This window comes from Vidua macroura, chromosome 2, assembly GCF_024509145.1.
Source record: "Vidua macroura isolate BioBank_ID:100142 chromosome 2, ASM2450914v1, whole genome shotgun sequence".
Taxonomy (NCBI): Eukaryota; Metazoa; Chordata; class Aves; order Passeriformes; family Viduidae; genus Vidua; species Vidua macroura.
In genome coordinates this window covers 61,432,341-61,455,155 of record NC_071572.1, presented here as the reverse complement: position 1 = coordinate 61,455,155, position 22,815 = coordinate 61,432,341, and the positions used below count along the sequence as shown (strand labels likewise).

The 22,815-nt window shown below is 43.2% G+C and overlaps 3 protein-coding genes across 5 annotated transcripts in view; 2 read left to right on the top strand and 1 right to left on the bottom strand.

The window, feature by feature from the left end:
- Positions 1–7,689, top strand: part of MAP3K7CL (MAP3K7 C-terminal like) — a 107,146-nt gene extending 99,457 nt beyond the window's left edge. The window contains exon 3 of the transcript XR_008436045.1: positions 7,651–7,689. The gene's annotated coding sequence lies outside the window, so the exon portion shown is untranslated. The remainder of the gene's footprint in view (positions 1–7,650) is intronic.
- The window catches only part of PAXBP1 (PAX3 and PAX7 binding protein 1), a 31,565-nt gene continuing 13,919 nt past the window's right edge, over positions 5,170–22,815 (bottom strand). For 2 of the 3 annotated variants that reach the window (XM_053972089.1, XM_053972090.1), the window contains exons 11-18: positions 20,607–20,806; positions 18,946–19,090; positions 18,630–18,751; positions 17,989–18,065; positions 17,658–17,724; positions 15,981–16,127; positions 15,438–15,592; positions 5,173–7,116 (exon numbers count right to left, since the gene is read on the bottom strand). In XM_053972089.1, coding sequence (XP_053828064.1) covers positions 6,999–7,116; positions 15,438–15,592; positions 15,981–16,127; positions 17,658–17,724; positions 17,989–18,065; positions 18,630–18,751; positions 18,946–19,090; positions 20,607–20,806 — 1,031 coding nt within the window. In that variant the 3' untranslated portion in view covers positions 5,173–6,998. Of the gene's footprint in view, positions 7,117–15,437; positions 15,593–15,980; positions 16,128–17,657; positions 17,725–17,988; positions 18,066–18,629; positions 18,752–18,945; positions 19,091–20,606; positions 20,807–22,815 lie in introns of all 3 variants that reach the window. The other variant, XM_053972091.1, reaches the window with a different exon arrangement.
- On the top strand, positions 11,903–14,280 carry LOC128804390 (uncharacterized). The gene is made up of 2 exons (XM_053972117.1): positions 11,903–13,391; positions 13,565–14,280. Exon 1 carries the CDS (start codon positions 11,903–11,905, stop codon positions 12,689–12,691), a length of 789 nt encoding a protein of 262 aa, XP_053828092.1. The 3' UTR covers positions 12,692–13,391; positions 13,565–14,280.

Genomic DNA, 22,815 nt, shown 5'->3' with positions numbered 1-22,815 from the left:
CACATACATCAAAATAAATTATTTACTCTCATAGTCTTCAGATGACAACATCCCCTATTTGGTTACCACCTCCAAAAAAGAATCAGTCTGGGCTTTTAGCCCGAACAAAAGGTGACAGGACAGAAAGCTTGTGCTGGCCTTTACCTCTCCTGGGCAGTCTCTCATCTGCACCACCACCATGGGGACTAAGTGCTTTCCTTGCAAAGTTGAATGGTGCTGCCATAAATTGCAGTATACCTCCTCCAAAATTTCAATCTGAGCATCATCATTAAAGACATCCAGGGACTGCTCCCAAACAAAAGATGCCAGAACACAAAGCTGATACTGGTCCATCTCTCTCCTTGGCAGACTGTGATCTGCTCCAACAATATTATGGCTTTTCTGCCCAAGGAAAGGCAGTCTCATCCACTTTCTGGAGCCCACATCCAAAATTGAAATACAACCTTCAAATCTAAATAGGTTCCAAAATTGAAGCTATACAGGAGGCCCCATGAGAACAAACTGTTACTGGCTTTTAGGTCTCCTGAGCAGCCTGGTGGTGACTTCAACCGCCACTGGGGCTACATGCTTTCCTTCACAAGGAAAGATACTACCATTCACTTTTTGGAGGGCATGTGCAAAATTTAAATTCAATATTCAAAACTGAATAGGGCACAGGATTACTCTCACAAAAAAAAAAAAAAAAAAAAAAAAAAAAAAAAAAAAAAAAAAAAAAAAAAAAAAAAGTTCCAAGAAAGGTTTTGTTGCTGTTTACCTTGCCTGGGCAGCCTACCATCTATACAAAAATGCTGGGGCAAGGTGCTCTTCTTCTCTCCTTTCCTGAGAAGGCTGTTTCACCCCCTTTCTCTCTTCCTTCTACAAATTTAGATATCATATCACTGCTCAACTGAATACATCCAAGGAATGATCCTACACAAGAGTTTCCAGAACAGAAAGGGGTTGCTGGCCTTTACCTCTGTGAGGCAGCCTCTCATCTGCAACTGCCACACTGGGATAGTGCTTTCCTTCCCAGATAAAAGCACAGTCATCCTTTTTCAGGAGCTTACAGCCAAAGTTTGCCTACCACTCCAATACTGAATTTGTCTAGGATTGATTTAAGAGAGAAAGGTGCCAGGACAGAAAGGTCTTTACCTTCATTGGGCAGAAAATCATCTGCAGGATGAGCTATTATATTTCCAAGGAAAGGTGATGTGATTCACATTCAGGACATTAGCTCTGACAAATGGATCCAAGCTGCAAAGGGAAGAAGTGTTGCTGGTCTTTACCTCCCCTGGGTAAGTTATTTTCTCCTAGTGAAACATGTGGTCTAGGTGCTTTCCTTCCCATGTAAAAGAACTGTTGTTCCCTTTCAGGATACCTCCTGCAATTTTGAATACATCCAACGGTTGCATGCACAAAAAACATTTTAGAACAGAAAGTTCTTGTTGTCCTTTACCTTCCTTTGGAAGCTTGTGATCTGCAGCAGCAACACTGGCATTATGTTCTGTATTTCCTAAGGAATGGTACTGTCACTCAGTTCCTGGACCCCACTTTGGAAATTTCAGATTAAGCTCAAAAATGGAATATGTCCAAGGATTGCTCCAACACAACAGATGCCAGGCTAGAAAGCTGTTGCTGGCCTTCACCTCCAGTGGGCAACCTATGATCAGCAGTTTAAAACACTGTATCTCCAGGTTTTCCTTCCCATGGAACAGCAGTTTACCAGGCGTAAGAGGGAGTGAATGCTGCTAGAGTGTGATATGAATTAAGGATTGCAAATGGAATCTGAAGGCCAGACAAACTTTTCTGCCCTGGCACATTGCTTTTTGCCAGTACTGACAATTTCAACTTGGGATGTGCACACTTCATTGCTTCTGGAGGATCAGGACATTTACCTCTTTTGCAACTACGTTGCCGCCATCATATGGAGCTGAGCAACTGCAACGGGGAAGGTAAAAGACACCACAAGCCTTTTGTTCGGACCCTGTTAGTGTGGGAGCAGTTATTAAACTATTTGGGATCTTGGGTCTGTAAGAGAGAAGGAATGGGAAGGTACATAGAGAAGGAAACTGAATAGTACCAGGGTGTGCGAAGGTTGAAAATGGAAGGTGATGCCCAGCTCTTTCTTTTTGTTCTAGGACCTTACTCTGAGGGTTTTTGAAGATTTCAAATTGGCATATGGACTCACCAGACTGTAGGAGTATGAGACCTACATACAGCTGGCAAGAAGAGTGCATGGCCCCAGTGTTTGTGGTGCACTGATAGGCAATGAGGAGAAGGGGCAGTCCAGCAGTTCCTTCTTTACTGGTACTTTTTTCTGTGTGAGCTGTAGCTGTTTGATTTCCTGTGTCCACAGCAGCTATCCCAAAAGCCCAATTATGTCCTTTTGGGTCCTTGAAATACCTTCTCCTGAGGCAATTTATGCCCAGGATGTCCTGGGCCTCTGGGCCAGTCACAATGGCGTGATTCTGCCATTTGTTCACAGTCGGGCTCACTCAGCTTCCCAACACAGTCACTGTTGGGATCCCCCTGTCACCCCAGAAATCCCCAGATGGATTCTGCCCCTCATATCTTGATGGCATCAGGGTACCTTGTGCACCAGCATCAATTAAAGCCTTATATCCAGTACCAGGCCATTGGATATAATAGGATCCACACAGTCCAATAGATCAGATTGTCCCTTTCCTTCACCTGGCAGGAGACAGGGCCTCTTTAGTTCTCATCATGGTACTCACTGCTCACGTCTTGTAAACATGAACTGGAATCCTTCAAGAGGATCAGAAGTAATATCAGCCCTCCTCTTGTGTCTGAGGACTTGCCCACAGGAAATGGGAAAGGCATTCATACCTGTGCTGCCAGGTGGGTTTTCCATCCCACTTCTTTATGTGCTCTCCATAGTCATGCAGCTAAAACCACAGGTTACTCATGGTGTGCACCCTCTCTCTCAAGCAAGAAGGTTCCTGCTTCCAATAGCAGAGACTCCAGGCTCTAGCAGGTCCTTGGACAGTCTTCCCATGAACAAGGGCACAGGCCTGGGGAAGGGGGGGGGGCAGAAAAAATATTTCATATAGCTGGAGTTTGATAAAGAAGTTTGATAACTATTCTTTGTTCTTCTTTCCATGACAGCACTGCCAGTGACCTGTCATATGACACTGGCATGCTCTGTCAGAACAAACAGAGTTTGTGTACACTGGACTTCATCTGGATTTACAGGGGATTGCTCATCATTTGAATCCTTGTATCTCCAGCACCACTAATTCTCTCCAAGATACTGGGTACCTTGTACCATGGTGTTCCACATGCCTCAATGCACTACTCGATCATCCTTGAGAGAATGCCTTTCTCTCACACTTGACAGGAGTTGCCTTCAGAATCTGAGAGTTTTTGTCCTCTTCCCGATGCCCTTGTCAATGTTCACATCCCAGGACAAGGATCCCAGTTGCTTGGCTTCACTACCATCCCGTTCCATATCGTGGGCCAGGATATCCCAGCACTGGAATAGCCAGGTCACCAGGGGCTCACCTAACTGGCAGCTGGAACCTTTTCACACATCTTACAGCTCACCTGGGGACATGGACCAGGTGATTTTCTCTGGCCCTGCCTCCTCCTCCTGTTCTGAGGGCCCTGCTTCACCATCCCTCACTAACTGAACTGATTTTGTCTTGGATTCCTTCTTGCATGCAGGGGTGACTGCCCCCAGCACGGGCTGTTCCCCTGGTTCAGCTGCAGTTGGCGTGGCCATAGTGCCTTTTGCTCTGTTTCCTCCTCCTCCCCTGAGCATGCTGTCCACTGTCCTCTGGAGTTGACACAGCATTCTCCTTGCAAATATTCTGTCACTTTATCAGAGTCCTGATGCTGTTCAGCTTCCTGAACTTCCTGTTCAGGGGTGAAATCCCAAACCACTGAAGCAGAGAATTTCTCAAAAAATCAGCCAATTTTCTCTCACATTCCATGCCACTCATGACCATTCGACCTCGGGACAGGTGTCTGAATGGCCTTCTTGGAAATCTCTGTTCTGCCTCCAAACATGACTCTAAACACAGTGTGGACTGCACTGAGACATAGCAGACATAGCAACAAGAACATGCTTTCCTTACCATCCAAAGGGAATTGAAAATTTTCAAAAGCTGTTGTAACAGGCCTGAAGGAGGAAAAGGTGGGGAAAGGGGAGAAAATCATCCTTCCCTTGTTCCCCCCACAGATTGGGTACAGTTATTAATGGACTTCCAAAGGTAGTGCTGAAGTAAGGGCAAAAGAGCAGCACTGAATATACATCCCAGAGTACCCTCATTGCCCTTGATATCATCATGTCATAAACTCACATCCCACAGTACAGCAACAAAGAAATGCCAATCCTTGTCCCTGCTCCATAAAAGGTCACCCCGAGGAGCATACAGAGGAATACAGGAACAGAGCCAGGGTTATTTACCATACCCACATGAACAGCCCAAGCACCATAGTGACCAGTGGCTCTGGACCTAATACAGCAAATGCTGAGATCAAATTTGTTTCCAACCCACTCTTTTGTGGGGTGTGCCCTCATTGTGCCTCACACTGGGATCCAAGTACGGCTGTCTTCATGTAGGAATGGTACTTCCAGATTTACTGCTCCCACTGAAACCACTCTAAACTACAAGCCACTTGCTCACTTCTCCCCCTCCCCAAGGCAGGAGATTTGGGGGCACAAAAGGTAAAGATCATGGGGTGAGATAGGAACAATTTCCTAGAAAAAAGCAAGAGAAAAAAACCAGTAACATCAACAGTATCAATAATAAAGGGAACTGTGACTGCTCCCTCAGCTCCAATTGACACTTACCTATCACTCCCAGCCCTTGTCCAATGACCCTCTCCAGCTCTCTTACAGGCTCCCTTCAGGTCCTCTTCAAGATACTGAAATCAGTGACATTTTTAGCAGAGAAAGATCAAATCTGTCACTATTGAATCATGCAACTACAATTGCAATACTATTTCAAATATCTAAACTATGATTTATGTAGGTATGTGAATTCCACTGTTAATCCTATTGTGTTCACTCAAGAAATTCAACTTTGAAAGATTATTTTTTTCTGACCTATTGGAACAGTCAACGAGAACCAGAACCCACATCATTTCCTTCACTCCCTTCCTAAAGGAACAAAGCTTACCAAGTTGTACTGCAACAGCTCCTTGATATATGAGTTTATTATTAAAAGCAGGTATTTCTGAGTGCGCTCCGTCAATCTGTTGAAAAAAAATAACTATCCAGTATCCCAAGGAAGTGTCCATGTTACAAATGGTATGTGTTTAATATACTCATTTATATCACATGCAGTAAGCATAAATATTATTCAGAATGCAAATTGCTATAGTTCCCCTAAAAAAAAGCTGGGCACACATGGAGAATAGCTTTTAACCTAAAGCTCTCCACCTGCCTTGGATCCCAAGATCAAGTCACTAGTGTTCTCACGTATATCAACAGATTTTTGAAGTGGTTTTCACTTACATTTAAATGAAACGCCTTGGGTTTTTAGGCCTATACATAGATGATATTTAGTGGTGAGAGGAACGATGGATTTGTCTTTACAAACAAGCTGTGGGTCTGCTGGTAGATAAACTAGCACTGAGAGATAAAAGGATCAGTGGGAAGGATTCCACTGATTGATGAATGGAAAAAGATACTTGCTTTTACAAATAAACTTTAGGTTTATTTGTAAAAGCTGATAAATTGAATTGGGCATTGAAAGTTGAAAGAAACAATGGGGAAAAACATAAATTCCATAAAAATTAAAAATTAAAAGGGAGGGTTTTACATCAGAGGGGAATCTTTGGTATCAGGCATTCTGGGAAGTCTGTACCTCTCAAGTACCTCAGCCGAGGGGGAAAGTGAGAGGGAAATACGGCCGAGAAATTAGGATAAAAGAGGAGGCTGCATCCTTCAAAAATGTGAGAGACCCCTGGCAAATGCCCCATGGCCTCTCCCTTTATTTGAATAAAGTTACAAGACTCCTCTGTCTCCTTTTTTGGCATAAACCTTTGATGTTTGTGGTTTCATTTTCCTACCAGTGGGAAGTATAACATTTTAATATCCACTATGTAAATACTTCAAAGGTTTCAAAATACCTTCATTTTGCTCCATATCTTCAGCCACTCTAACCTGAAGAAATAGGTTCCATGAATGACATTACAAAACCAAACCAAAAAACCAAATCAAACAAACAAAAAACCAACCCCCTCCCCCGCAATCCTGACACATCTTAAGCACTTTAGAAAAGGAAGGAGGGTCCAGAATTCAGAGGTAAAACCATTAGTCTTACAAAATGAAAGGTGTTTTGAGCTTAAGAATCACCATCTACACATGCACAAGAATCACAAATTCTCAGTGTTTGCCTGTATAAAAAAAAATACTTCACCATTTATCCAGATGTTCCTTTTGGAGAACAGTGGCAAGATTTCCATATTCTGAATGCAAATTACTTTTTGGTTACTCCACTTGGAGTGCACAGCTGCTTTTTAAAGCACTTCAATGTGCCCCTATTCTTCAACTCATGACTTTTCACATATTTGAATGTTTTAGCAGCCCTTTTGACCAATAATACAATCATTTTATTTTCAAAATAAGTATTTTTAGCAAAGGAAAAGCTTATTGCAACAGAACAGCATCTCTATATCCAGTGTGAAAGCAACATGGTGGTATAAATATATACATCATTGTATTACACAGAATCTATTATACACATTCCAGTTAACCATGGAACAATTAACAGGTGTAGATGACCACTGATTATGGGCAGAAAGTATTTTTCTGAACAAGATTTAGAGAAACTTGAGGAAAAATCTGGTTTCTGGAAAGATGACAACCTTGGGATTCCATTTTTGTTTTCAATGAAGTCAATGATTTTTATTTTTAAGGATGCTGTATATAAGAATGCACTTTGTATTAAAACAAAGATCAATACTTTACAGTTTAAGAAACTTTACATATGTACATAAATTACACATCAGGAATGGTTTTTAAGCTCAAAATGAGTGGTGGGAAAAGTCTATTTTCCTTCTGTTAGAATCTTGAACTCTTTTACGTTGTGATCATTTGCAACAGTAACGGCATGATCCAGAGCTCGGATACTTGCTAGAAGCTTTATGATCTGCTTGATGTGCTCCCTAAAAAAGAGGAAGGAGAAGTCAATACAGAAACAGAACAATCAATGACATTGATTAATTTTCCAATAGAAGACTATATTATGGAGCCATATATTTCATATACTTGGCTGCACATTTATTATATTTGCTTAATGAAGTTTGTTAAATGCTGGGAAAAAGCAACACAGAAGATAGAAATCAAATTAGAACCTGTTATGAAAACAGGATAATTGGATGTGTCCTAGGGTGACAGTATGGTGCTTGTATCCCAAATCGTGTGTTCTGTTTATGCCTGATATTATGTTCTGTGCCTTCAGGACTGACTCTGAAAGTGAAGGATTGTTTTGTCTTGTTATCAGCCGGCTCACCTCCCACCATGGTCTGTGTCTAGGAGAGGCTTGGCTGGCTTGGCTTGCTTGCTTGCTGGCTTGCTTTTGCTTATTAGTTAGTTTAGCTAGGCAGTCCAATTTTTATTACCCTGGACTGTTTCTTTTCCCTTCCCTTTCCCCTTCCTGAGTATCATCTGAACCTGCTCTGGACCTGGTCCTGGGAAAGATCAAGAAACACCAAAAGTCTGCATTTTTGTGACCTGCAGCAGCCATCCCCAGCGCCGGAGACTGATAGCTGGGCGACCACTCCCAGGAGAGACTTTCTGAATTTGTCATCTCTTCAGAATGGTGAGTTTTGTCATCAGGTGGTGTTTTTTTGTATTGGGGAGTGTTTTGCTTGTTAAATAAACAGGTTTTTTCCATTTCTCTCTGAGGAAATCCTTCCCGAACCAGGTGGGGGAGGGGCCATGGGGGGTTTGCTTTGTGGGGGCTCCTTCTGGAGGTCTTCTCCCAAATTTTGCCCTGAACTAGGACAAATATTTTGGCACCCAACTTGTCACTCGAGAGAGTGGAAAAAACCCTGTTCTAATCATATTTTGGTATAGAGCAGTTACTGGCTATGTTGTTTGAATTCATAATATCTCTTGGGGTGGAGGCCTGCATGTGTTTCTGGTCCCTAGGGTTTTTTGAGGTCTTTATACCTCTATGTCCTTAGGTTTATTTTCTTATCCAGAAGTAGCTTCGGTATTGTCCCTAATATGTAGTTTTCGCAGTAGAGGGGCACTGACCAGAATATCCATCGGGCTGGGCTTGGTTGTAATGGCTTGCAGGAGGTTTATAAAGGTGCTGGAGTCTGTTCCAGGAATGTATGGTTCGTGGTTATGGTTGTGCACCCAGTTTGTTAGAGGAGAAGCAGGAGATGAGGCTTTTCAGCCTTTGCTTTCCTTCTTCTCCTCTGAATCTGTTACATCCCTATTGGAGAATGTTCAGTTTCCCCTGAATGTTAAAGAGACCATCTTTCTGGTATTTAATTTGGTAAGCTTTCTCTATACAGTTCTGCAGCTTCTCTAGAATGAGGGCTGAGATCTCTAGTAGGGCTGATGAGACCCCTGACCCAGGAGTAGACCCAGGTGTGAGAAATCCTGAGTGGTGTGGGAAATGGGAGGATATGGGTCAAATCTTAAAGGAGTTTTCTGACCCCATAGTCTGGGACTTTCCATGTGAACAAATTCAGAACCCAGCTGAGGTGGCAAAGTACCTGAAAGAGAAGTGCCATGATACCCCTAAGGAGAAAAAGATCATTGCAGTGAGCTGGGCCCTGGCATATGCTTATCGCACTCTGCTTGATACTGTAGGGCAGCAGACAGAGGAAAGGGGGCAGGGAGATAAACCAGCAGCTATCCCAGTCACTCAGGCTGCAGTCAACAGCCCAGGCTCAAAGCCAGCAGCCAAACCAGACTGTAAGCCTCAACCAATGGCTGTTGCTACTAGCACGAGAAGTGGAAAGTGCACAGACAAGACCGATCGACCAGTGGATGACGATGATGATTATGATGCAGGAGAAGGACCCTCAATGCCTCCTGACATAAAAGCAGGAGTCAAAGCAACTGGTACAAGATCAGAGGCCAATATTGAGTCCTTTTCCCTAAAGGACCTCCATGGCCTAAGAAAGGATTACACTCGACGACCTGATGAGTCTATAATTAGTTGGTTGGTCTGTGTTTGGGATGCTGCAGGTGAAGCTACAATTCTGGATGGCACTGAAGCGAGGCATTTGGGATCCCTGTCACATGATCCTGTCATTGACCAAGGAATGATGGGGGGAGCTAACCCTCACAGCCTCTGGGCACAGGTCCTGGAAAGTGTAGCACAAAGATACCTGTGTGCAGATGATCTTTATATGCAGCAGACCCAGTGGAAGACTATAGAACAAGGGATCCAACGCCTGAGAGAAATGGCAGTGGCAGAGATTATCTTCTCAGATGAAATAACAACTAGAAATCCAGACATGGTACCATGTACATCTGTGATGTGGCGAAAACTTGTACAGCTTGGGCCGCATGAATATGCTTCTGCTTTAGCAATAATGAAACGGGATGAGAGGGATGAGACCGTGCTCGATATGGCAAAGAAGCTCCGAGCACATGCAGATGCTGTGCATGGCCTGACACATGCCAGAATTGCAGCAGTGGAAACACGTCTACAGAAATTAGAAGACAAGATAGATGAGAATCACCAGAAACTCAGGGAGGAGATTAAAGAGGACCTTCTCCAAATCTCGGCAAATTAGAGGCCCTGGTATCCAACGCAGACACTGCCCGTAGCCAAGCCTCCAGGTATGATGATGATGACATGTCCAATCCCCTGGAAGGAACCTCTAAGACATATGCCCAAGGAAAGAAGGATAACCAGGCTTAGAGGGGCCCTGCCTCTAGCCAGGTAGAGGTGAGGGAAAACCGAGTTTTCTGGACTGTGTGGATCCGTTGGCCTGGCACATCAGAACCACAGAAATATAAGGCTTTGGTTGACACTGGTGTGCAATGCACATTGGTTCCATCAAGACATGTGGGGGCAGAACCTGTCTCCATCGCTGGCATGACAGGGGGATCACAGGACTTTACCTTGGTGGAAGCTGAGGTGAGCCTGACCGGAAATGAGTGGAAGAAACACCCTATTGTGACTGGCCCAGAGGCCCCATGCATTTTGGGTATAGATTACCTCCAAAGGGGGTATTTTAAAGACCCAAAAGGACTCAGGTAGGCATTTGGGATAGCAGCTGCAGTGACAGAGGGCATCCAGCAATTGAACACCTTGCCTGGACTGTCTGAGAATCCAACTACAGTAGGACTTCTGAAGGGAGAAGAGCAAAAGGTACCAACTGCCACTTCAACAGTGCATCGCTGACAGTACAGAACAACTTGAGATGCTGTGGTTCCCATCCATAAGATGATTTGAGAGCTGGAGAGCCAAGGGGTGGTCAGCAAAACCCACTCACCCTTCAACAGCCCTATTTGGCCTGTGTGTAAATCTGAAGGAGAATGGAGATTGACTGTGGACTACCGTGCATTGAATGAAGTGACTCCACCACTGAGCGCTGCTGTGCCGGACATGCTGGAACTCCAGTATGAGCTGGAGTCCGAGGCAGCAAAGTGGTACACCACTATTGACATTGCTAATGCATTTTTCTCCATTCCTCTGGCAGCAGAATGCAGGCCTCAGTTTGCCTTTACGTGGAGGGGAGTGCAGTATACCTGGAACCGACTGCCCCAGAGGTGGAAGCACAGTCCTACCATCTACCATGGACTGATCCAGGCTGCACTAGAAAAGGGTGAGGCTCCAGAACATTTACAGTATACTGATGATATCATTGTGTGGGGGAACACAGCAGCAGAAGTGTTTGAGAAAGGAAAGGAAATAATCCGAATCCTTCTGGAAGCTGGTTTCGCCATCAAGAAGAGTAAAGTCAAAGGACCTGCTTGAGAGATCCAGTTCCTGGGAGTGAAGTGGCAAGATGGGCGGCGTCAGATTCCTACAGATGTCATCAACAAGATCACAGCTATGTCCCCATCAACCAACAAGAGGGAAACGCAAGCTTTCTTAGGTGCCACATGCTTTTGGAGAAAGCATGTTCCTGAGTACAGTCAGATCCTGAGCCCTCTTTACCTGGTCACCCGCAAGACGAAAGATTTCCATTGAGGCCCTGAGCAGCAACAAGCTTTTGCCCAGATTAAGCAGGAAATTGCTCATGCAGTAGCCCTTGGCCCAGTCAGGACGGGACCAGATGTGAAGAACGCGCTCTACCCTGCAGCCGGGAACCATGGTCTGTCCCGGAGCCTTTGGCAGAAAGTGCCTGATGAGACTCGAGGCCAACCGCTAGGATTTTGGAGTTGGAGCTACAGAGGGTCTGAAGCCAACTACACCCCAACAGAGAAGGAAATCTTGGCTGCCTACGAAGGAGTCCAAGCCGTCTCAGAGGTGACTGGTACAGAAGCGCAACTCCTCCTGGCACCCCGACTCCCGGTGCTAGGGTGGATGTTCAGAGGAAAGGTTCCCTTCACCCACCATGCCACCAGTGCTACATGGAGCAAGTGGATTGCTCTCATCACGCAGTGCGCCTGTATTGGTAAACTGAATCGCCCTGGGATTTTGGAAGTAATTACAAATTGGCCTGAAGGTGAAACCTTTGGTGTCACAGATGAAGAACAAGAACCAGTGACACGGGCTGAAGAAGCTCCACCCTACAACAAATTGCCAGCAGAGGAAACACGCTATGCTCTTTTCACTGACAGTTCCTGTCACGTCGTAGGGATGAATCGGAAGTGGAAAGCAGCTGTATGGAGCCCCACACGACGGGCCGCAGAGGCCACTGAAGGAGAAGGTGGATCAAGTCAACTTGCTGAACTCAAAGCCGTTCAACTGGCCTAGACATTGCAGAAAGGGAGAAGTGGCCAAAGCTCTACCTCTACACTGATTCATGGATGGTAGCCAATGCTCTGTGGGGATGGCTGGAGAGATGGCAAGGGGCTAACTGGCAGCATAGAGGAAAACCAGTTTGGGCTGCTGAAGAATGGAAAGACATTGCTACCCGGGTAGAGAAACTACCTGTGAAGGTTCGCCATGTAGATGCTCCTGTCCCCAAGAGTAGAGCTAATGAAGAGCAGCAAAACAATCAGCAGGTAGATCAGGCTGCAAAGATAGGGGTGTCAAAGATAGATTTAGATTGGCACCATAAGGGGGAGTTGTTCCTAGCACGATGGGCCCATGATGCCTCAGGCCATCAGGGCAGAGATGCCACCTATAAGTGGGCACGAGACCGAGGGGTGGATTTAACCATGGATAGTATTTCTCAGGTTATCCATGACTGTGAGACATGTGCTGTCATCAAACAGGCCAAGCAGGTGAAGCCCCTATGGTATGATGGACGGTGGTCCAAGTACAGGTATGGGGAGGCCTGGCAGATTGACTACATCACACTGCCGCAGACACGCCAAGGCAAGCGCTACGTGCTCACAATGGTGGAAGCCACCACAGGATGGTTGGAAACCTACCCTGTGTCTCATGCTACAACCCGTAACACCATCCTGGGCCTTGAAAAGCAGGTCCTTTGGAGGCATGGTACCCCTGAGAGGATTGAGTCAGACAATGGGACTCATTTAAGAACAGCCTTATCAACTCCTGGGCTAGGGAACATGGCATTGAGTGGGTGTACCATATCCCCTACCATGCACCAGCTGCAGGCAAGGTGGAGAGGTACAATGGACTGTTAAAAACCACCTTGAAAGCACTGGGTGGGGGATCTTTCAAAAACTGGGAGCAGCATTTGGCAAAGGCCACCTGGTTAGTTAACACCTGAGGTTCCACCAATGGAGCAGGTCCTGCCCAGTCTGAGTCCCTGAATATAGTAGACGGAGATAAAGTCCCAGTGGCACATATCAGAGGTTTGTTAGGGAAGACAGTGTGGATCAATTCTGCCTCGAGTACAGACAAACCCATTTGTGGGATTGTCTTTGCTCAGGGACCAGGTTGTACATGGTGGATAATGCAGAAAGATGGAAGAACACGATGTGTACCTCAGGGAGACCTGATTGTGGGGTGAGACTCATATGCAAATATCTCAATTTGCTGGATATTACCACCATTGTTTATACATTAAACCACACAGACATGAGACAGAAGGAAATGTGTAAGTGTCGAAGGTTTGAGCAAGTGAGATAGAAGGAAATGTCTAAGTGTCAAAGGTCTGAGTAAGTGAAAGATGGAAGTTTTAATTGATGAAGTTTTTATGTGATGTTTGATAGTTGACGATTTGGAGATAAGGGGTGGAATGTCCTAGGGTGACAGTATGGTGCTTGTATCCCAAATCGTGTGTTCTGTTTATGCCTGATATTATGTTCTGTGCCTTCAGGACTGACTCTGAAAGTGAAGGATTGTTTTGTCTTGTTATCAGCCGGCTCACCTCCCACCATGGTCTGTGTCTAGGAGAGGCTTGGCTGGCTTAGCTTGCTTGCTTGCTTGCTTGCTTTTGCTTATTAGTTAGTTTAGCTAGGCAGTCCAATTTTTACCCTGGACTGTTTCTTTTTCCTTCCCTTTGTCTTTCCTGAATATCATCTGAACCTGCTCTGGACCTGGTCCTGGGAAAGATCAAGAAACACCAAAAGTCTGCATTTTTGTGACCTGCAGCAGCCATCCCCAGCACCGGAGGCTGATAGCTGGGCGACTGTGGGAGGGGTTCCTGCTCTCCCTTGGGAGGCAGCAACAGTGTAGAAAAAGGTTGACAACCAGCTGCTGCTCTCCACCCCAGAAGAGCTGTCCATCAATGTTTAGCATACTCTCCAGTTCCAGAAAGTTCAGTTATTCTGTTACCCCCATTGGCTCCTGTTGGAATGCCACTCCTCCTCTGTACCCCGATTAGTTCTCTGTATGTCACCCCACTCTGTCTCCCCCCCTTTACCCGTTGCCCGTTGGCTGTTTTGTACCCTAACCACTCCCACTTCTTTGCCCTTAATACCCAGCCCCGCCTTTCCTCGGGGCTTCCGAAGTTCGCTCCCTTCTGGAGAGTTCGTGCCCCTCCTTTCACCCTCCTGTTCCTGCGACGCTCCTGAAATAAAGCCTCTAGGAATAAAGCTACTTCGGAGCCCTCTCGTCCTTACGGTGGAGCTATCCGGGTCCTGCCACATCCTCCCCACGGACCAGTCCTCTGAGGGTTTTCCCCCGGACAGGCTGGGCACCCGGGTGAAGCCCGGAGGACTTGTATTTTAATACAGGCGACCACTCCCAGGAGAGACTTTCTGAATTTGTCATCTCTTCAGAATGGTGAAAGAGTTTTGTCATCAGGTGGTGATTTTTGTATTGGGGAGTGTTTTGCTTGTTAAATAAACAGGTTTTTTTCCACTTCTCTCTGAGGAAATCCTTCCCAAACCAGGTGGGGGGAGGGGCCATGGGGGGTTTGCTTTGTGGGGGCTCCTTCCGGAGGTCTTCTCCCAAATTTTGCCCTAAACTAGGACAGGATGTTTCTCTTCCAATAAAAATTTTTACCAAGCTATCATTTCACCTGGTGAAGAAAGCTCTTTCAAATTTAGAAACATACCAGCAAACAAGAGAGTTCAAAAACTTAAATAAGCTTAAATCCCAAACTGTTACACTGAAACACAGGACTGTACCAAGACTGGAAGACTGTTCATTCCTGTGCTGTTGCTGCTCCCATAGTATGTCAGCTTACTTGGCCAGCAGTAATATGTCTAATGCAAACTTTCAATTAAGCTGGTCATTGGATTCAAGTAAAATTACTCTTGCATCTCGGGTGAAACAGGTTCATCTAGTTGGCTGTGTAAATAGTAAGAACTTTTGAACTGTATACAAAAGAAAGCTTGCAATTTAGAAGCCACTATGCAGGAATCAGCAACAGGCTCAGAAGGAGAAACAGTCCAAACATGGTAGCTACAAAATTTGGCAGAATCATAGAATGCTTTGGGTTGGAAGGTATCTTAAAGCTTATCTCAGTCCAACTCCCTGCCATGGACAGGGTCACATTCCAGCAGACTAGGTTGCTTAGAGCTCCATCCAACCTGACACTGAGCATTTGTAGGGACAGGAAGCTTCTCTGGGCAACATGTGCCAGGGCCTCCCCACCTTCACAGCCAAGAATTCCTTCCCAGTATCTAACACAAATATCTCCTCCTTCAGGTTTAAAGCCACTCCCCCTTGTCCTGACAGTATCTGCTCATATAAAAAGTGCTTCTCCCTGCTTTTTATAAACCCCCTTAAGAATCCAGGACACTAAGCATTGCACTAAGTAGTGCAAAAATATAGTAGTGCAAAATATATTATCAGCGTTCCAGTATTTCCAACAGTTGCTATTTTCAGACACCTTAAAAATATCCATTTCTAACATGTGAATTCAAAGAAGTTTCCAAAGACACACAGCAGGATCGAGAGAGTTACCCATGTTTACATGCATTGGCAAAATAAATCAAATCACAAGAACTGCAACTGCTTTAACTCAAAGTAAGTTACCTTGCATTTCTCTTCTCTACATCAGAGCAACTAATGCTGTTTCTGTAAATTGTATCAGCCAGGTGAACAAGGTATCTACAAAAGTTTTCTAGCTGAGAAATAGTCTTGTCTCCCGTTAGATTAGTGAACCACTGCTTAGGGAAGCAATTAATTACCTATGAAAAATGGGGAAAAGGAAGTTAAACACAATGTAACAAAACTGGTAAAAGCTTGGTAACGTTTAACTTGTGAAGTCTGCCTAGTAAGACGGTAGGGATAAGGCCGAATTGAGTGAAAAAATGAGAAAACTACCAAAAAAACCCACATCAAAAGCCAAGCAGTAAAGCACTGAAACCCACAGTGTACCTAATCCATCTACAGGCAAGAGTCAGAGAAGGTTCTTTCTTTAGTCTGTATATTACAAAAAAAAAAAAAAAATCTATTTTTCACGGACTACAGCTTTTGAGGTATCAAAGCCAAAATTTCATAGGCAACGTCAAGTTTTAACTATATTTTCCTTTCAGTTTAAATCCATTACTTTAAACATTGCTTGATTTTACTTACACTTTGAGCTTTCTTAATGCTGTCCTCTCCATACTCTGAGTTTTGAAAAGCCATAAGAATGTATCTATTTAGCAACCCATCTATGGACAGCTCCTGTAGAGTTTTGTTTGAAAGGATTCCATACCACTGGAGAAAGTTTCCCAATAACTAAAAATACAATACAGAGAAAATAACTACTCCAAAATGTACTGAAATCAGAGAGTTGATCAAACACATCAAACATTTTAAAATATTTTAAATGTTTTGCAAACCTATTCAGAATACAGTCTCCCTTGCTGCTGCCATTTGGACAGAAAATTCCAGAGAAGAGTTCTGTTTATGTGATCATGGAGAGCAGTTGTTCAATCAACATCAGTCTCTACTTTCTGTTTAGCTGGGAGTTAATTTTCTTCAAAGTCTTTTATTGGAAATAAACTACGACAGCCACAGCTTTGAGCTCCCACATTCCCCAGAAGTAGTATATTTTATTCTGACAAGCACAAGGATATAAAAAACCTGGGGTGAGTAAGCTAAGTGACCTCGTAACATTCAAGCTGAAACGATGGTGCTTCCTCTTGACAACCTTTTCAACTACAAAACCAGTTAGGTTGGAAAAGACCTCTGAGATCAAGTCCACTCTTAGACCAAATACCACCTTGTCAACTTGACCAGAATATGGAGTGCCATGTCCATCTTCAAAAACACCTCCAGGGATGTGACTCCACCACCTTGCCAGGTAGCCCATCCCCATGGTTAATTATCCTTTCTGTGAAAAAAATTCTTCTCGATGTCCATCCTGAAGCACTCCTGGCAGGGCTTGAGGACATTTCCTCTCATCCTGTCACTGGCTGCCTGGCAGCAGAGCCAGACCCCACTTGACCACACTCCACTGTCAGGCAGCGATAAGGTGCCCCTGTCCTGTCTCCCCCCTTCCCCACCTCCTCTTTCCAGGCTAAACAACCCCTCAGCTGCTCCTCACAGGACTTCCCCTCTAGACCCTTCCCAGCTCTGTTCCCACCTCTGGACATGCTCCAGCCCCTCAATGTCCTTCCTGAATTGAGAGGCCCAGAGCTGGACACAGCATTCAAGGTGTGGCCTCAGCACAGAGGGACAATCACTGCCCTGGTCCTTCTGGACACACCATTGCTGGTACAGGCCAAGTGCCCTTGACCTTCTTGTTCACCTGGGCACACCTGGCTCACCTTCAGCTGCTGTTGACCTGCACCACCAGGGCCTTTCCTGCCCAGTAGCTTTCCAGCCACTCAGGCCCCAGTTCTGGTGTTACTGTGGACAAAGCGTAGGGACCCAGCACTTCGCCTTGCTGACCCTCATCCCACTGGCCTCATCAATCCAAGTCCCTCTGCAGAGCCTTCCTGCCCTCCAGCAGATCAACACTCCTGCCCAACTTGTGGTGTTGTCCACAAATTTACTGAGGGTGCAGTTGATCCCCTCATCCAGATCATCAATAAGGATATAAAACAGGACTGGGCCCAAAAGTGAGCCCTGGGGAACACCACTAGTGACTGGACACATCATGAAGAGGGCACAGTGCGTTATCAAAGACTAAGAATCCGGAGTTGGAGTTTTTGCAAGTGAAGTTTAAGCAGTTTCTGTCTACCGTTTTCCACAAATCTGAGGAGGATTTTATTGCTACTCTGTCTTAGACCAAAGATTTACCCGACATATTTAATGACTTACCTTAACAGAGGACCAAAACTGACGTTGGAAAAACAAATATGGACCAGAGTTCTTGTTTTCTAAGATGCTGGAAAGTAAGACATTTCTTTAATGAGCAACCAAGACCACACCTCTGTCTTGAATTTGCTGGCTTTTTCCTTCCAAGACACAGTTCATTTCCATAAATATTCTCTTTCATCCTTCTTGTCTCTGCTAAATGCTCTCAGAAGGATGACAACAGATCTCCTGTACCCAGGCACTGAACCACACTGGGAAAAACCCCTCTTAACTATGGACAGAACACAGTGACTTGCTAAGAAAGGTCTAACACCACAGTTGAAAGCAAACTTACTTTTTTGGATACAAGGGCATGAATACATCATCATCTAGTGTTCTCCTCATTCTTAGCAACAAGGCCTTTAAAAGCATCTGAAACAGGCAATTTTTTTTAAATGTCCAATGAACTGCTTAGTAGTTAAACACTCAGAAACTGATTTTTAAAGCAACAAAGAACACTTGTGACCATAACAGTAAACATACATACATATTTGAGCACACAAATAGTCTTAAAGAAGTCTGCAACAATTAACAGAGCAGAAGTTTGACACTTTCAATTAAAACTTGAACTCTTATTACCACTCACAGAAGGCAAGGAAAACAACCCAATTTCCAGGCAATACATTTGAAAAGGCTGCAAAGATCTAAAAAAGAAAAGTCCAAGTATTTGTAGCCAACCCTTACAGCAAAACTGGAGACCAGGAAGTCTTACTACATCTGGTGTATCTTTTTATCTCTAGTATCTATTTTGGGGAGGATTCACTGAGTTTCTTCTTTTAATTTATCACCATACTTTACTCCCCACAATAAGGCTGCAGAGCACCAAATATTTTTAAAATTATTTTTCTTGCTGTATTTCCCAACATAAGGTATTAAAAATTTATTCAAATTCCTTAACTTATGCAACATATTTAAGAAAAAAATCCAACAACTTACTTGTGTATTTTTGTTTTCTGCATTCACCACTGAGGGATATCCATCTATTAGTTTCTGTACAATTGCTACCATTCTAGATGTCTGTGTGGTAGAAAAGGGATCCCAGATATTTTCAGAAATTACTGTAAGAGATTAAAGAATTACTCCACTTTACAAATACTCAAATACAGTAATTATTATACAAATACAGTATTATGTACTCAAATACAGTATTATGTACTCAAATCCATGTAATTATTTACAAAACAGTAGAATCTGAAAGCACAATCAAGCATCAGACTCCACAACCCCCTCCCTCCCGTTTTTAAGCCTATACCTGTTAATTTAGGAAGAACAACTCTTTCTACAATGGTAGGCAACAGTGAAATATCAGCATCATCTTTCACCTGCTCCTGCTCTTCACAGCCATAAAACAGCAATGACTCAAACCACAACATTGTTTCAAAATCTCGACACTTGCCCTAATAAAAAAAAAAAACAAAAGAAACACCAAAACAAAAAAAACCACACCACCTGGGGTTAGATTCCTATACAAAGATTTGAAGTCAACACATAGAAAAAGTATTATGTATGCAAGTACGATACACTCACAAAAAACAGCTTTAAAACACTCTGGCAAATGAACCAATTCATTCCAACCATTCTAGTAGCACAGCTACTAGATGTAATGAAAAGAGAAAATGGCTGAAGCAAGACTGATTTTTTAGCAGTTGTTGCCCCACAGATTTTAACTTCTACTTACACCTAAACTAAACAAAAGCCTACAGATTAGTGTACAAGTCAGAAGTACAGCTCAACTGTGCTGCATTTTAAAATTATACCTTCTGAATTTAAAACCCCTTTTTATGAGCACCTCGTAATTTTTCTTCCTTAACAAAATGCTTACCAGGATCAGTAACAGAGAGTAGTGAATACAGTTAGACTTTATAATTCTCTACCATGCCTCCAACTAACATGAACTTTGTTTTGTCAACCTGAAAACTTAGAGAAATAGCATGGGGGAAGAGAGAATGCAGAAAAAAATGTTTTAAATCTAATGATGGCATCTTTCTTAGATTTTTTCTTGCTTGATTAATGAAGTCAAACATCAAAATAATAAAATTATTTAATACTATAGAAATTATTTAAATTATATTAATTATTATTAACACTCTCAACTTTCTCTGAAGAGAAGTCATGCCTCCCCCTCCTCTGCACTTGGAGAAGAGGTGATAAAGAAACCCCTTCTACAGATATTCTCTTGGTAGGTTAAGGAAAAAAAAAAAGCACTTCTAAACACACAGAGAGGGAGTCAAAAGCTACCTGAACTGTTTGTCCTGGTGGCATCTCATGAAATATATATCCAGGCTGGACAACAAATGTGTGCCAGGGATACTGGGCTGCCACAGTGCTGTCCTGCTTTTCCCATGTTCCCTACATAATAACTGAGCAGTGAGTACTATGAGAAAGGCTTGGTAATTGCCAGCCAGAATTCTACAGCGTATGGAGGTGTAGGCGAGAGACAGATACATAACCTAGAGACACAGGTTGTAATTCCACATAAGAACAAACTTTTTAGTTCCACTTCTGATGAAACAGCATTATCTAGAGTCACAATTTTCTCTGAAGTATTTAAAAGACTAAATGTATTTTCACAGAACCATACAATTGTTTGGGTTGGAAGGGACCTTAAAGATCACCTAGTTCCAACCCACCACCATGGGCAGATGCAGACTTTTTGGTCTACATCGCTCCCTGAGAAAGATCTGGCAATGTGCCTAATTTAACTCTGATTTTTCTGGGAACATAGAGGATCAACTAGTCCAGGCACTCCCAAGAAAAACTTTGCCACAAGAGAGGTGCCCATTTGAAACTTCATCCCTAGAACATACATTCAGGAGAAGCACACATCAAAACTCCAATTTACTTTGCTCTGCTCAAGTGTGAAAGAACCACCATGTAGCAGCTAAGACAGAAGCTGCTTGCAGAAGAGCTTACCTCCAAAGGAGTCCAGGTAAGCAGCTGAAGTCTGATTAAAGGGTTAAACAACTTTGGTAAACACAGGCCAATATAAGCATCCTTATAAGAAGCAAAGTACTTGGAGCGCCAAGCTTCAAACTGTGACTTAATGCAATCAATCGAGTAAAAACTTTCCAAAACATCTTCGAAAACTTTGCTGGATTCTTTCAATATACGATCTAGCAGGGGAGAAAAGGAACAGAAAGTTAATCACCTACTCCCTGTAATGCCTCTTTCAAGACATTCTTTCATGCTCACTGGCATAAGCTAACTCCCATAAACAAAACAAAAAAAAACCCCATCACCTTTAGGAACCCTGTTACTCCTACCTCAAGCACACAAAGCTATTAAAACAGGAGCACGAGTACTGTCCAATAAACTGGTTTATCACAGGTCTTACTTTAAACATTTCATGGAAGGATTTTAAGTTACCAGACATAATTAGGATTGGCAACGTATTGGACTGTATTCAGAGTGGATCTAACTTCAAACCTGGCCTTGCTTTGCACGGTGGTTTCAAACAGCTGATCTCCAGGCCCCTTCCAACCCAGATTATTCTACATCTTTGACAATCCAAGTGCAAATATAGGAGGGCATCTCAGATAAGCCAACTGAACTGGCAGTTCAGACAGGGTGGGTCCTGCCTGTCAGCACTGGGTAGTGATTACAATCCTCTAGCACCTTTTTTTTTTTTTTTTTTAATTTACTACAGTATTCTATTATGCAGTCCAGACTTTTTTCTCTATATATTATTTTCCCTTCATCTTTTCTACTTCTCAGGGTTAGTTTCATTTTAATCAGCCATATTTGCCACAGCCACACTTGTAAATGTCTGGTTACAGCAGTACACACAGCAGGCAGAGACAGGGCTGAGGGAACAGGAGATTATGTCATATAACCACACTTTTCATACTGGGATTAAGAAAAAACACTGCATATAAAGTTATTAGGTCCAAAGTGCACTCCTCTGTTCCACTGCTGTTTCTGAACTAAAATGAGAGCTGCAAACAATAGTAAAAAAGATTTACAAATACTCTGCCTATTCAGAAACTGAAGAAATTTCTACAAAATGCTTTTGCACACATAAATTGCCAAGTTACCAAGTGCAATTCAGCCCCATTGAATCTAGATAATTTAATTTAACAAAGTTAATTATAGAACCTAACAACCCTGAACAGTTGTTCTGTTTCTCCAAGACCCCTCCCTGTATGCAGAAAATCAGTGCAATCATAAAATTGCAGTAAATTAGCCAGCAACTAAAAGCGTGGAAACTGTCTGCACTTTCAAAGGACCTAACAGCTACACAGTTCATTTAATTGCTTTTCTAATATGTTCATACTTCGGGTCTCCACAACCACCTATATCAAAGACTTTGCCATTTATTAGTTTCTCTGTGGGAAATTACTTCTTTATTTTAAACCTACCCTATCACTTAATTTCGTGGTCCCTAGCTATCATACTGTGAAAAGTTTATATTGTTCTACTTGGAGAGACCAAAACCATTCAATCCCTCCTCAAATGTACACAAGCAATTCTATGCATGCAATTCTTGCTGGTCTCCTCCTCCTCACTTCTTCTAACCTCATTCTCTTTTAATCAGAGCAAATGTTAATTGAACCACAAGATTTTTCTGCAATGTTTGCATTCAACATTGTTTTCTATCATTTACAAACTTTGCCAGGCTGGAACAAGACTATACAAAACTTTTGTCATTGCATTTCTAGAAGTTTATTCATAACTCCACTAAATACTTGCCATGAACCAAAAAAAAGACTTCTAAAGCACTGAGGTTTTCAAAATTTCCCAAGTAAGACAAACACATGTCTCAAGAATGATGAAGTATTTTACACATTGGAAGACTTACTGACAGTCCAACAGCTTACTGCCTGCCAGCAAAAGCGTATTAGAATTAAATAAAAAGAACCTCACTAAAGATGGGTTATTCAGTCAGCTGCAAGACACACAACAGGTTGGTGATAGAGACTATTCTGGTCACATTGATGATCCAGAAATCAAAAATTCCTAAAGTCCTTCCAAAATATGGTGAAGTATATAAACAGGGCTGCATTTGGATCCTATCAAGTATTTAGTATGTTGTTAGGTAAGAGAATTGGGATTGTTCAGCCTGGAGAACAGGCTTCAGAGTAACTTAATTGTGGCCTTAGAATACCTGAAGGGAGTCTGAAGG

Bases quoted from the DNA above. Each gene is read 5' to 3' on its own strand.
- LOC128804390 (XM_053972117.1), top strand. From the start codon at position 11,903: ATGGTAGCCAATGCTCTGTGGGGATGGCTGGAGAGATGGCAAGGGGCT.